Below are 13,869 nucleotides of genomic sequence, written 5' to 3'. Positions count from 1 at the left end.
CAATAAAGGATAATAATGCATTAGTAAGAGAGGGAAAAGCTTTCATAACAAGAATTTGAAGCACAGGAGCAGAAATAATAAACAGAAGGCACACATAATAATAGCATTGTTTTACAATCATGTTATGGTTGTTAAGGCCCTCATTAGCCCTAAGAGTAGATCGACATAGAAGAAGCTCTTTATGTCAATTTAGAAATTAAGAAATCATTAGACAATTGTACAAAACATGGTGGTGTCTGCTTAATGAAATATACAATCAATCGAGGTATCTACTTCATAATATAATCAGACAAACAAGGAAACAACGATAGCAATTGTAATATACATCTGCAGTGGCAGGCTTGTAATATAATCAGCTATGCATAAGAATCTCTCTTGAGGCTTGAGATTCCCCACCCCTTCTTCGGGTGGCCAAGAAAAATCGACGCAGCCCCATCAGGACATTTAGCGATTATTTTCAGCATAAGACATCTGGCTCCGACAAGCTCCCAGAATAATTGACCTTACATCCTACTGGAAACTGTAACTCAGCCTCATGGCATCGTACTTCAGTTACATGGGGGCACGAACGCACATCAATATATTCAAGAGCTTCACAAGATATCAAGAGCTTCCTGATTCCATCCACGGTGATATTGGGACAGTTACTTACCCTCAAAATCTTCAAACTCAACTTAGATTCATCACTTCCTAATCCCTGAAAAGCAGCATCAGTGATCTCCTCACAGCACCCAACATCAAGAACCTCAAGCTTCCTGCAGAGGGAAAATATGCATTCTAAGGAAGTGTCTGAGACATTTAAGCACCAATCCATACGGAGATTCTTGAGACTGTCGTGGCATGCAGAAGCGAGTTGCTTTATGGATTCATCAGATATTTCTCGACAACCACCAATAATTAACGTCTCTAGATTTTTGCAGGTTTTGGCCAGGGAGATTATGGACTCATCCCCGACTTTGTAGCAATCAAGCAACTTCAGGGTCAGCAGTGAAGAATAACAAGCTTTTGCTATACTAGATATGCCAATATCCCCGATATTACCGCACTTGTTAAGATCTAACAGTTTTAATCGCTTGCAACCTTCGACAAGAACAGTGAGACCCGAGTCGGTTATGTTAGAGCATCCTTGCAAACCTAACTCTTCTAAATTACAACAGTTCATTGAAAGAGCACTTAATAAAGTATCTGTGACAAATCTGCAACCCACAACATACAAGGCTCTCAGGTCACGGCAACCCTTTGCGATAGATGAGAGGCCCTTATCAGTTAGCTTTCTGCAATAGGACACATCTAGGAACTGCAAAGAAGGAATCCCTGCTGCAAGTGATGTCAATCCTTTATCTGTTATGCCTGTTGAACACAAAAGTTTTCATGTAATCTGCTATCCTTCCAACATAAAAGCGACATAATTTGATTTGGTTGTTTGAATTAGTAAACATTAGAATGGTGGACATCATACTTATTATCTTCCATGCAATAGCCGTAATCTCAATTTGGAACTTAAAAGTAGCTTCCTAGAAATTAGAAGCATCAAGTTTTAAATCTAGCCATATCAAACAAAAGTTACAAAAACATGCTATTAGTTTCCCGTGATCAATATTCAATACCGAAATTCAGTCAAAACAAATAAAAACAAGAATCCTGTAAAATATATAGATGTTATAAGATCCGCAATTCTCTTCTTTAATTAATTCAACTCCAAGCCTAGGCCTGCTCCACTTCCACATTATTCAATTTATTCTCAAAGAACAAATAAAAACAGGTCTTACAGCCCCATTTAAAATTTGTTAGTTCGTTATCATATATAGGGCAAAAGAGACAGAAAGAATAATGAAATGAAAATGCGCATTTCAGGTCTATTTGAAAAAGGATTACCTTTTACACTAAGGACAATGAGTCCAGAGTATTACAGACATTGCAAAACATTATCTACCAAACAATAAGCATCTCTTTAGAGAGAGTAATGAGGCCCAAGAAATACTTTCCATTAGGTTGTTGCATTTTGGTTAAAACAGATTTGGCCTACATTTCACCACAATATGTAATTAAAACTTTACTTGTCTAAGAGGTGTACAAGTCAGTCCCATGATCCCATTACATTTTCAGCCTCACTATTACTAGAATTCTTTAATAGCAAATACTACTTATTTGGAAAAGCACAACTTGCCAACAATAGCACCTTGACTCTTGAGGCCTAAATATCCTTTTTGAAGCATCTCTAACTTTGCCATCCAAACGTAAGCTCCGTCACGTCAGTGTGATAAGAAAAAATTACTTTTACTTAGCGTGGAGCCTTATATAACCTTATATAACTATATGAGGTCTGGCTGAAACCAATACTGCACTTTTTTACATATTCATACTACACATCTTTTTGTCATCATTAATCAGCCTAACTGTCTCTAAATGACAAATCCACAGAAGCGCCGCTTTCACTGTGTGTATCAACTAAAAGGAAAATTCAAAAAATCAAATAAAATACACAATCCCAATTAGTGTGCAAAGACATGATCGAGACACAACAATCACCCAAAACAGAGAAAGGACCTATCTTTCTAAGCTTCCAATAAAAAGAAACCCACCGAATCCAAAATTAGCAAAGGAATCGGACCAAAATAGTAGCAATTTGAAAAATTCACGCTCACTGAACTAGTAATCAGCGACATATTAGGGGTAAACGAAATCGACGGTGTACCTTTGCAATTGTGCAGATTGAGAATCCGCAGGGAGGAGAAGGCGGCGGCGACGACGGAGAGATCGGAGTCGGTGACGCCGGGATAGAAGGAGCGGGAGACGGACTGGGAGAGGTCGAGGTGGCGGAGGCGCGTGAATCGGGCGGCGAGGCGGGTGAGCATGTGGGGGCCGGCGCGGGCGCAGAGCTTGCGGCGCTCGGTGCTCTGGAGGCGGAGCCACCTCTTGCAGACGAGGCCGAAGGCGGCCTTGTCCTCCTCGTCGCCGAGGCGGGAGAGGACGGCGCGGAGCTCGTCGTCGCCCAGCCTCTCGTTGATGCCTCCTTCTCCATCGGGCTGGGCCATTCCGCCGATTAATTTTGCTGAGCTGCTGACTTCTTTTTTTTGGAAGCTCAAGTGATGCTTAGCTGTGAATGTGATATTGATACCTCTCTCACGTCGCCTTAAATTACGATTCTGCCCTTGCTAGTTTATGGCACATAAATTTACTCCAATCTCGTGCATTAACCTCTATCGATTCATCAACTTATATGCACAAAAGTTTGCTTCATTCATTGGTGGCGATATAGTACATTATCCATCAATATGTCAGTTACTTTTGTATATCAAATGTGAATAGAACGTAGGAACTACTTACCAAATATAGTAAAAATGAAATTAAACGATTAATCCATACGGATGAAAAAGAAAATATGAGAACGGCGGACGGCGGACGGATAGAAAGGAAACATGAGATTAGATGTTTTTCTTTTGCCGAAAGTATCTAAGTAATTTGGGGAACCTGAAATATAATAACTCAACTAATAACTAATTTGAAATCAATATAAAACTGATACTACTATTTATTTAGATACACTGGCACTCACAATTTACTCATTTTAATAATAATATTTGTTCATGTTCGGTTTAGTTCATGTCGAGTTAAAATGAGATATATTGTCGGATTAAGGGTATATATAATTTTACCAAAAAATTCTCTATAGGATAATTGCAAATAAATTGTTGTTGAGGCAATTATTTGTTTAGTGAATAAATTGTTAGTTGGATGATTGCGCATAATTGGTTAAATTTGTTGAGTGAATAAATTGTTGTTGAGGCAATAATTTTGATGAGTGGTCTGTCACAATCATCTGATACCTTACATTATAGTCCACCGTCCATTAGTTGAACATTATTATTGCAGCAAAAGAAGTTCCATCGCATTGGCGGTCTTCACACTTCGGCCCGACATCATGTCAATCAGGGTACGCGATAGCGCGTTAAGGGAATTAGTTAAACATTATCATTTCAGTATATACGGAGTAGTATTTTTTTTCCATTGCAATTATATCAGTCATTTTTCAATTGTCAAAGATGTTTATTTCTCGAATATGGGAAAGCTTCACCATTTGAATGTCAACAACGACAATTCACACTCCAATAAAATCATAAATCAGAGTATCTTCTCCACTCATACAACACAATCACACTCAGAAAATTAAAACATCCAAAATTCAGTTATTATTATGTAAATAAAGATTAACAAATCAAGTTGGTAGAGCACCATAACTCGTGGAAGAGCCGGTCTCTTCTGGTGAGTACATGCACAGTGAGCTCAAAAAAAGGTAGGGGGAGAGGTAGCTGCGGAAGGGGAGGAGACGATGACGATAGAGGAGGGAGGAGACGATGACGATAGAAGAGGGGGAGATAGCGAGGGGGCAAGAATCGGAGGAGGGTGCGTGCATCAGAGTTTTTGCCCTAGCTCTAGTGGAATCCATAATCAGTAATCACAAGTCTTTTTCAGTTCGAATATTCATCAAATAATGCAAATAAAAGAATCAACAGTGTATAGGGTAGTAGTACTTAGTCTTAAACCATAATTCTGAAGCATCTGGAGAAAAGGGACAACATATGACTTCTCTAACCATCTCAATTCAATAAACGCAACTTGGAAATAACCTAACACAGCCAGCCCATTAAACACCATTTAAACACACAATCAACAGATCTTCATCCAATAATTTCACTAGAGAAATATTATCAAAGTTTGGATTCCCCAAAGTCGATACCCAGTAACAAGTTTTGAGCACTAGAATTCATATGATGAGCTACTTCCTGCTCATCTAATTCCAAATGAATACATGTCGAATCAATAGTCACTCTGCATATTACCGGACTCTCATCGCCAACTACTAGCGAGCAATTTTCGTATACACCCTCTTTGGGTGGGAGATTCAACAAACAAGGCCTATATTTCACCGATAACCTCTTCCTATCACTAAATATGTTTTCACTGTTTCTTATCATTAGCATAAGCCGGTGGTGGCGTCCCAGAAGCTCGGAGACGTACCTCATATCCCCGTTGCCAAGAGCCTGACGAACTCGCGTGGATGATACTTGCCCTCTCTCTTGTGAGCTTCCAGAATTAGAACCCACATCCGTAGAATATTGGTGCTTGTCCATGACGGTTTTTATTATGCACGCTTTCATGCCATACTCGTCACACAGTCGCACCAAGTCAGATGAATTACCGGCAGCTTTGTATCCAAACCGGTAGTTTTCACCTGAGAGATTACCACACACGCTTATTATTTCGTTCTCCAATCTTATTGTATTAAACTAGAAGGAGGTACCTGCCACAACGCCATGAATTCCAAGATCCACTGCCAATCTCTCGACGAATTGCTGTGGAGTGAGATATCTAACTTGAGAAAACTCAACCTCATACTCCTTGGGGGTAACATTACCACAAAATGGAGCCCAAGAGGAAAGAACACGTTTTCGATCGCATCTTGCCACTATAGGTGCCCTGATCCAATTAAACATATGGAGGTTACACAATATTTAGGTTAACATTCTTCCGAATCCAATATTGATATGGTGATTAAGATTAACTACATGAAAGTTGAAACATAACCAATAATGTGGAAGTAAGCTATAAAAGAAGTCACTAAGAGATAAGCAGATTTAAGACATGATGCAAATACCTAGGTTCCCATCCAAGCACCTCTCCCATTCCAACAAATGACATTAGATAAGGGACTCCTATCTTCGCTGCTTGGATTGCAAGTTCCCGATGACCTATGTGAAGGGCATCAAACTTTCCTAGTGCTACTATTCCACCTATTACGACGGAACAATGAAAGGTTTCAATCTATGAGCAGATGCCGAATCATCTCATGTGAAATTGACATATAGCAACAGTAATCGATTACTGGAAAAGCATCAATGATCAGGTAGCACAAGAGAGGGAAATCGGGTGTAAAGGACCAACCTGCTACTGAGACTCGTTCAGATGGAAGATCCCCGCCGCTTTTAGCTGGGCTATTCATAAACAAATAATTTTGTATCAAAAACAGCCGTGATGACCAAATAGATCAGCATAAAGAAGCACTAAAGTCTAAAAAGTTCACTCATTTTGGGTGATTCTCGAAAAATGGAGGCACAATATGCATTCATAGACGCAAAAATTCTTATTTTGGGCGATTCTCGAAAAAAATGGGAACCTTTTTTTTATATTCTACGAAAGGGAAACACCAACTCTAGTGGCTTGCAAGTAGTAACCCTCCGTTACTCTTTTAAACACACCATTATCATTTTCGTGTAGAATTTTTATCTATAGATTGATTTGAGAGATGAAAATAGAAATAATAGTGCTTAGACAGCTTAATTTCTACAGGATTCAGATTAGGTAGCAATTCATCATGGCATGATCTATCTTCCACAGAAAACTGAACCTCATAAACAATCGTGTAGGTCGATATGCTGTTGAATGTGAATAAAATTGATTGATATACAGATTGCCAATTGATTTTCGACTTCAATTAAACTGGTTTAATCAGGAGTAAGGTGATTGCAAAGCAGAATCAGAGCATTACCTGAAGAGATGGGGCTGGGACGCTTCGTTGCTGATGGCTAAACCGTCGTCATTGGAGCCGGACAGCTTGAACCCCAAAAATCTTCTGGAAGAAGAGCGAAACCTAGGCGGCGGCGGAGCAGTTCCGTGGAGACAAGAACGACAGGTGACGAATTGGCAAGGATTGTATTCGAGCAGCTGCTGCGAAATGCGGCAGCCGCCCATCATCATTGTTGAGGAGTAATTTGGGGTAAATTAGGAGGGAGAATATATGCCCTAATTTTGAAGTGCCCTAATTGGTTGGCCATTGATGCTGAATGCTTATCCTCGAGTTGGCTCGAGCCACGTCGCTTACACTTGGGTTGCTAATGACGTAATTATCTAAACTTTTTTTTTGACAAATGATGGTAGTACTATTTTTTAAGAATTTTCATCAATTGATCATTTAATTTTCGACAGATGTGATTAAGTTGCAGCTTTGGAATCAAGAGAATACGGCAAGTACTACTCATTTTGTTACAGATTAAGAGTCTTGTTCTGCTATTTCGATTCCTCCTATAATAAAAGTTTTATTTCACTTTTATGTAAATAGACATCACATTCCACCAACTTATTACACTCACATTTTATTATAAAAATATAATGTAAGTAGATCTCACATTCCACCAACTTATTACACTTACATTTTATTATAAAAATATATATGAGTGAAACTCATATTTCACTAACTTATTCAACTCACTTTTCTTTACATTTCTTAAACCCGTGTCATAACTAAATAGGACTCCTATTACGGGACGGAGAGAGTACTCCGCCTCTCCACAACGCAACTCTTGAATGGCTTGTGTTGCGACCCTGAGGAATGTAGTTATTGTCTAAATTTTTTGTTATGAATTGATATTTTATGTAAAAAAATTCAATTAATTATGATATACCTAGCAACTTGTTTTTTTGAAAGGGATTATTAAATTTAACTTTAAAATCAAAGAATATGATATGTACTCTAAACATTTTTCGTCTTTTTTATAAGACAATTTTCATCAATTGATTGTGGCATTAATTGCAATTTTGCAAGAAAAATTCCATCAACTAATTGTGATATAAGTGCAACTTGTTTTATTATTTTAGAAATATTATTAGATTGCATATTGAGAATCAGAAGAATATGGCATAATAGAGTATTGGTATCTTGCTTTTAAACCTATCACTTTCTTATCTATTCATTTTGATACCCAAACTAATACATTCACACTGCATTTTAACATGTATAGCAACAAATTATAATACAATCACTGAAAAACACCAAAAATCAAACCTTTTCTTCTCCACAAAAACCCCAAAAAAGAAGACCCTTTACAAAGACTAATATCAGGAATTAATAAGAAACTTTCACTCTTTTGAGTTGCACGAACTTAACAAAGATATGCAATTCCAAATATTTCCTTCAGCCAAGTAAACCATAACTATACACCTGTAGCTACCTCTTCCGTCATCGTAGACGTCGACGCGCCTCTCCTCGTAAAACGTCAACCCATCCGCGTGCTGTTTCGCCTCCCCCACCACTTCTTCCTCGCCTTATCAGCCGAACTACCCTCTTCGCCCCCGAGCTTGTTAAGTATCACCTTCGTCTCCCTCAATCTCGACCCGTAGTCCTTCTTCCAAGCTTCGAACATCGCCTTCAGCCTCCGAAGCTCGTGATCCGGGTCCAAGCTCGCCTCAGTCTGGCCGGACTTCACTTCCACCAAGAACTTGGCGTCATCTCCAAATACTTGGCTCCTCTGCTCAAACTCCTCAGCCAGCCGGCCAATGACGCTTAACCCAGCGGTCGTTGGTCTAACCCCGTTTTCTTGGATCCTCAAATTGTTGCCGGTGTCCCAGCTACTTTCTTCGGCTCCATTTACAGAGGCGTCCGAGTTTCTCTGGGAATCGTCGAAGGCGAGGCTCTTCTTTGCAATGGAGAGGCTCGACTGCAGTGATCTCATCTGCTTCTGCCACACCTCCTCCATAGACTTCATTTTTAGCTCGTATTCGGACCAACGATTCTCGTACTGCTGCAGCCGTTGGTGAAGGATGTCGTTCTCCTCTTCTTTCTCTCTTAGAGAGGCCTCAGCTCGGAGAACACGGCGTTGCAATTCCGCAAGGAACGACGATTTTACCAGCACTTCTTCTGGCTCATTACCCTGATCCACAAATTAAAGTCAACACATCACCAACATGTTATCGATTGGTATTTTTTTCGGGACGTCCCAAGCTAAATGAGTCATTTCCCCTTTTTGCAAAATTCAACTCTTTTAATCTATACTTTATTCTCACTCCTTTGCTAACTCAACTATCTAAACGTCACTTTCTTAAATCTCGTGCCAAAAAAGACGCTTCAATTAACTTGGGACGGAGGAGTAATTTAATATACATATCAATATTTATCCAAAATCTGAGTACCTTTCTTCCTCCAAATTGCAGCAATCCTATGTCTCCCGAGCATCTTCGGACCAACCAGCCACGAATAACTAGAAACCAGCAAAAAAGGGGGGAATGTAAAAACCTTGCAAGATTGCCCATAGATCACAAAAATAAAGCATAAAGTTCAGAATTTGCCAAAACTAGTTGACTAAATTTGTTGTCGTTGCTTGGATTACGCAGATGGTGATTACCTGATTGCATCGAGGTAGCTGCCTCCCTAACTCTGTTGAACTTTTTCCTTAAAATCCTAGCTCTGGCATTCTTTTGGATGGATATGGCGGCCCTATGCCTTCGGAGTATGCCTGCGTACACCTTCCTAACCTTTTCTCCACGGATAACTGCATCGAGAGGTTCCCCGTCAAACACCAGTCTATAAGGTTAAAGAAAGTTAACACATATCCACAATGACATACATGACTGTAGGGTAACAATCCCTCTCCTAAAATCCCTCAGCAGGCATCGAGCCTTATGGCCTCTAAAGCAACTTTGGACACGCAATATCCCATGGAGAGTGCGATTTCTTGTATCTTCAAGGACCCCAATCTGCATTAATTTAAAACACAGACTGACTAACTGCTCAAGCAAGAGGTGTTCGAATAAAACAGAAAGTTCTGTAAATATTCGAACCTGTCCAGTTCGGAAAAACAATTTTGTGTATCCAACTTGGTACATCTCAGGGAGAATGTTGAACTGATGAAGAATTGCTACGGAAACACTAAGCGGGTCCTGAGACGCTACGTGATCTAATAGAAGAAAACCGTACCTGATAACAGTGAAATATACATCCACCTAAAAGAAAGATGCGAGTAATATAACCAACACCGGAACAGAATGCTAGAGTTTGAGTATCAGACCTTCTCAAACAAATTAAGGCAATCCTGATTGTCTTCAAAATCAACTTTTGCCCAGTCAATGCCATCTTGAATGTATTCCTGGAGAAAGGTTGAAAAGATTCAAAACCATAAACAAGAATATTGGTAAACTTACCTCTTAGGCTAGGTGAAGCCCCGGCACAAAGTTGATAAAATATATGATATGATCTTTCTCCCTCCGAACATTGAACAACTCTTGACTGTTTGCCAAAACAATCTATCTGAGTTTTCTGAATATGTAACTATATACCAGAGCAAAATATCTAATAGAAAAGCTGAAACTAGATTAGTAATTACCTTCTCTAGTAAAACTGCATGGAACAAGGAACCGCATTTGATGGAGCAACAAAAAAGGAAATAAATTAAGAAGGCTCTCTAAAATTCTGCAACATTAATTTTATAAAAAAAATGGAAGAAGTAATCTTACAAGTTTGAATCTTGGCACCCGATATTTTTCCAGTTTCACTGAAGTGGATTTCGATCAGCTTTCCCTGCAGATACTCTTGATTACTTGAACTTACAAGCAGCAAATTATTGGGTATTCATGCACCAATTATCAGTTGAACCACTTAATTTCATGCTAACAAACCAAGAAAGAGAGGATGGCAAAATAAGCAACTTACAAATCGACTTGAGTTGTCATTTCTTAATGTCTTGGCATTACCAAAAGCTTCCAGAATAGGATTCGTCTTTAATATCTCATACTCGATACCACTACCACCTCCCAGAGCAGCCAAATATTGCATTGCTATCTTTGCAGTTTCTGTCTTTCCAGCTCCACTTTCCCCACTAAATAAAAAAGAGATGGATAGAACCAAACTTGTCAAATACTATAATATCATGGATATTTAAGTACACCAGTTATTGAAAAATAATATCAATAACAAACCAATATTCTGCAAAATAAAGTTAGCTACTAATCGATGAAAGGCATCGAAATTGCACGTGCAACATTGACTATCGAAAAAAAAACTAAGAAATTCATGTATTTTCCACTAACCTTATAATGATAGATTGGTTTACTTCATCTGCAGAAAGGAAAAACCAAATTGTTGAGTTAAATTACTTTGAGAAAATTATTGCTTGGCTTTCTAGAATGTAATTACCTCGGATCATTTCACGCATAGCTGTGTCCGTGATAGCATATACATGAGGGCTGTCCAAAGTTTTGCGCTTGTAAGCTTCAATATAATCATTTCCATATAGCAAGACTTTTTTAAAGGGATTAACTGCCACCAGTACTGGGCCCGCTTTAGTCTGAAATAAACCAGAAAATGAGAAGGAAGTGTTCACTAGAGCTAGAAAACAAGGGAATCTCGTGAAAATCAACACTAACACACAAACTTACATAGATCAAATCTCGATCATATCTGTATTGGAGATTGTACAATACTGAAGGTTCGTTTAGGTAACTCAATTGCATGAGGTCATCTACACCATCAAGAATATCAGGATTTGCCGGTATAGGAGTTTCTGAACTCACTTGCAGTACCTAGACAAGAAAATTGTTAACGTAGAACACAAGGTAACACTCAAGATAATAAAAAAAATATATTGCTCACTTTTCCCTCGGGCAATGTTATCACTGAATTGTTACCAGTAGTCTGAATAACTGTTCCCAGCTCCCAATTACCATCAGGAAGCTGAACCCACGACTGGATTTTCTGTAAAATAAACTCACAAGTCAAAGACGATACCAGCATAAAAATGACAAGTGGGATTTTCATATAAAGCTCTTTCCGACATAAAGTAATAGTATCAGCAGTTTCTACCATTAAATTGCTGCGACCATTTTGGTAACTTAAGAGCATAATCCTTAAGCAGATATGAGAAAACAGAGTTCCACATAGAAACAGAAAGAATAAATGCGTCAAGGAATGTAATTTGAAATCCTCTTGACATAAACAGTTTCTTGGGATTTGTCCTCTTCGGTCTCACCTGGATGGCAAGGCACGCTTTAGCGTTCATTTGCTATGTCAATAAAATAGGTTTTTCGGGAACATTAGAAAATTAAAAAAGGTTTATCTTCTTCAGCAGGTTTGATCATATCACATAAGCATAGGATCATTTGGCATTTATACATGGAACGCCATAAATAATAAGCTATTTCTCAATCATAAAGTGAAAATACGAATTCATGCTCTAGAAATGCTGCTCACAGTCATTCTATCAAAACCCTCTGATTATAACCCTTCATGTGTCTAATAATATTTGATTCGATAATGCCTTTGTTACTGTCTCCGAGCTTTGATTAAGCAATAGGAAATCTTGTATTTCCATTTCAGCATAGCAATAGAAAACACGACTCAGTTAGACCAAAAATAGACTTGGAACGGAATCTAATAAAATAATATAGTATGAGAAAACAAGCAAAAGCAAAAAACTTAATATAGCTTCACAAAGATCATCCATTTCATGATATGCAACAGAGATCATCCCAACAAAAATAACAAAAGTAATACTCCAAAAGCACCTTCTTCGACGCATACGGGGTGGTGTCACTCCACTTCGAATCAGCATATGATCGTTTAACCAACGGCACAGGAGTACTTGGATCCTTATGATCATCACTATCATCAGCCAAAGGAGCCCCATCTTTGGCTGGCACATTCAAACTACCATAGGGAGATTCATCACTATCTGAACCAACATGACCCCTACCATTAGCTGCCCCCTCCGAGGAATCCCTCAATTCTTCAGCATTCTCCGAAATAGTTTCAGGCAACATCATCCTATCAACACCTTCATCACCCGCATACTTAAAATCAACGGGCAACGACTTGATCGATTGATAGGAACGCGTATTATTAACCGGCGACATTACACTCAGAGACTCAAAGAGGGTCCTTTGCCCCTCTCCTCCAATTCAATGAACCGCAATCAACACCCCTATAATTGGATCAAAAGGGGAGCTTTTTCCACCCTTTTTGTTCTACAAAAGTGAAATCCTACTTTAACTCCACAGACCCCACCGACTTAGCTGCCCAACTTAATGGAGGGGACCATACGATTACCGAACAACAGCACCATTAGTGACCCTTCAATAACCAGTCACGCCACTCACCATGTCAAAACCTACGAATCTTGAACCCCACTTCCCCAATTGTGAACCTAAAAACCCCTATAGCTTCAAAGCCACTCCAAGAAATTGGGCAAAAAAGATCCCAATTCCACCCAGCAGAAAAACACTCAATACAAAAAATCCCTCAAATAAATGGGATCCTACAAACTGAAGTCTCCAGCTCGAAACAGATCTTAACCCTCACAAAAGCAAGAAAAAACAGAGGGAAATGGAAAAAAGGAAAAGCAACCCAACCCAAATCTTGAAGCACTTTATCTTGTCACACAATTGGGTCTTTCCTTGCAGGCCCTCCCCCGATCGATCAGTTGTCGTGAAAATGACAGCAAATTTTGACCAGCGAAGTTAAAACAAATGAAAATGGAGGCAATTTGAAATCAAATTGCGTGCAGTAAATACACGCGTTACAGAAAGCAATATAATAAAAGATTGGATTTTTCAAATTGGGAGGTTAAATTTTCAAGATATGGAAGAGGAGAAAGCATAAAAGCAGATGGCAGAAGTGGCTTTTTGCTTTGATTAATTCCTCTTTTTTTCTCTTTTGGTGCTTTGTTGATGGACGCTTTGAAAGGGGAGTGTTATGTGTATTATATTTGTATGAAATCCATGGCTATGTCTATTGAATTTGAAAGTGGGGTTTTTGTGCTGTGTGGCTATGGCTTCCAAGATGATTTTTCGAATTTTTGGCCACCAAAAATATGAACAAAATTTCAAAATATACTTTTTTTTTATGAAGCCACCGTTTTCTCTTTTTATTTGTGGAGGCAAAATTAGGATTTAAAGTTTCTTAATTTTAAGCAATTTTGCTATAAATGTCATAAAAAATCATTACATTTTGTCATATTTTAATATTCTGTAATGTTCAAAATCAATTGGAAAACATCATTAAGTATTTTATTCACTATAGAGATTTTCTTTTAGTACTCCATATGA

At 38.6% G+C, this 13,869-nt stretch overlaps 3 protein-coding genes across 3 annotated transcripts; all 3 read right to left on the bottom strand.

Annotated features, from left to right (window-relative positions):
• Positions 1 to 166: 166 nt before the first annotated feature.
• On the bottom strand, positions 167 to 3,153 carry LOC125215456 (F-box/LRR-repeat protein 4). Its single transcript, XM_048116876.1, has 2 exons — positions 2,696 to 3,153; positions 167 to 1,350 (listed from the first exon to the last, which is right to left on the bottom strand). The coding sequence occupies exons 1-2, from the start codon at positions 3,033 to 3,035 to the stop codon at positions 458 to 460; spliced, it is 1,233 nt and encodes a 410-aa protein (XP_047972833.1). The 5' UTR covers positions 3,036 to 3,153; the 3' UTR covers positions 167 to 457.
• Positions 3,154 to 4,655: 1,502 nt separating this feature from the next.
• Positions 4,656 to 6,810, bottom strand: LOC125211307 (FAD synthetase 1, chloroplastic). The gene is made up of 5 exons (XM_048111038.1): positions 6,548 to 6,810; positions 5,944 to 5,993; positions 5,657 to 5,792; positions 5,303 to 5,478; positions 4,656 to 5,233 (listed from the first exon to the last, which is right to left on the bottom strand). Exons 1-5 carry the CDS (start codon positions 6,754 to 6,756, stop codon positions 4,710 to 4,712), a joined length of 1,095 nt encoding a protein of 364 aa, XP_047966995.1. The 5' UTR covers positions 6,757 to 6,810; the 3' UTR covers positions 4,656 to 4,709.
• Positions 6,811 to 7,818: 1,008 nt separating this feature from the next.
• On the bottom strand, positions 7,819 to 13,597 carry LOC125209855 (myosin-1-like). The gene is made up of 15 exons (XM_048109434.1): positions 12,331 to 13,597; positions 11,420 to 11,521; positions 11,206 to 11,349; positions 10,964 to 11,114; positions 10,858 to 10,885; positions 10,481 to 10,646; positions 10,285 to 10,348; positions 10,155 to 10,168; positions 9,973 to 10,057; positions 9,840 to 9,904; positions 9,613 to 9,774; positions 9,399 to 9,528; positions 9,177 to 9,323; positions 8,965 to 9,032; positions 7,819 to 8,705 (listed from the first exon to the last, which is right to left on the bottom strand). The coding sequence occupies exons 1-15, from the start codon at positions 12,676 to 12,678 to the stop codon at positions 8,052 to 8,054; spliced, it is 2,328 nt and encodes a 775-aa protein (XP_047965391.1). The 5' UTR covers positions 12,679 to 13,597; the 3' UTR covers positions 7,819 to 8,051.
• Positions 13,598 to 13,869: the final 272 nt, after the last annotated feature.

The sequence above is a fragment of the Salvia hispanica genome, chromosome 3, assembly GCF_023119035.1.
Source record: "Salvia hispanica cultivar TCC Black 2014 chromosome 3, UniMelb_Shisp_WGS_1.0, whole genome shotgun sequence".
NCBI classification, from domain to species: Eukaryota; Viridiplantae; Streptophyta; class Magnoliopsida; order Lamiales; family Lamiaceae; genus Salvia; species Salvia hispanica.
The sequence above is the reverse complement of the archived record's forward strand: the minus strand, read 5'-3'. Positions and strand labels throughout refer to the sequence as shown.

What these genes read in the sequence shown, in the direction of transcription:
- LOC125211307 (XM_048111038.1), bottom strand. Translation starts at nt 6,756, where the DNA reads ATGATGATGGGCGGCTGCCGCATTTCGCAGCAGCTGCTCGAATACAAT. An exon ending in TCCCAGCCCCATCTCTTCAG is followed by an intron (nt 5,994 to 6,547) that starts GTAATGCTCTGA and finishes GTTTATGAATAG; the next exon opens with CCCAGCTAAAAGCGGCGGGG. An exon ending in GTGCTTGGATGGGAACCTAG is followed by an intron (nt 5,479 to 5,656) that starts GTATTTGCATCA and finishes TAATTGGATCAG; the next exon opens with GGCACCTATAGTGGCAAGAT.
- LOC125209855 (XM_048109434.1), bottom strand. Translation starts at nt 12,678, where the DNA reads ATGTCGCCGGTTAATAATACGCGTTCCTATCAATCGATCAAGTCGTTG. An exon ending in ATGATCGAGATTTGATCTAT is followed by an intron (nt 11,115 to 11,205) that starts GTAAGTTTGTGT and finishes GGTTTATTTCAG; the next exon opens with ACTAAAGCGGGCCCAGTACT. An exon ending in TGCAATTTGGAGGAAGAAAG is followed by an intron (nt 8,706 to 8,964) that starts GTACTCAGATTT and finishes TTTGTGGATCAG; the next exon opens with GGTAATGAGCCAGAAGAAGT.
- LOC125215456 (XM_048116876.1), bottom strand. Translation starts at nt 3,035, where the DNA reads ATGGCCCAGCCCGATGGAGAAGGAGGCATCAACGAGAGGCTGGGCGAC. An exon ending in CAATCTGCACAATTGCAAAG is followed by an intron (nt 1,351 to 2,695) that starts GTACACCGTCGA and finishes TGTGTTCAACAG; the next exon opens with GCATAACAGATAAAGGATTG.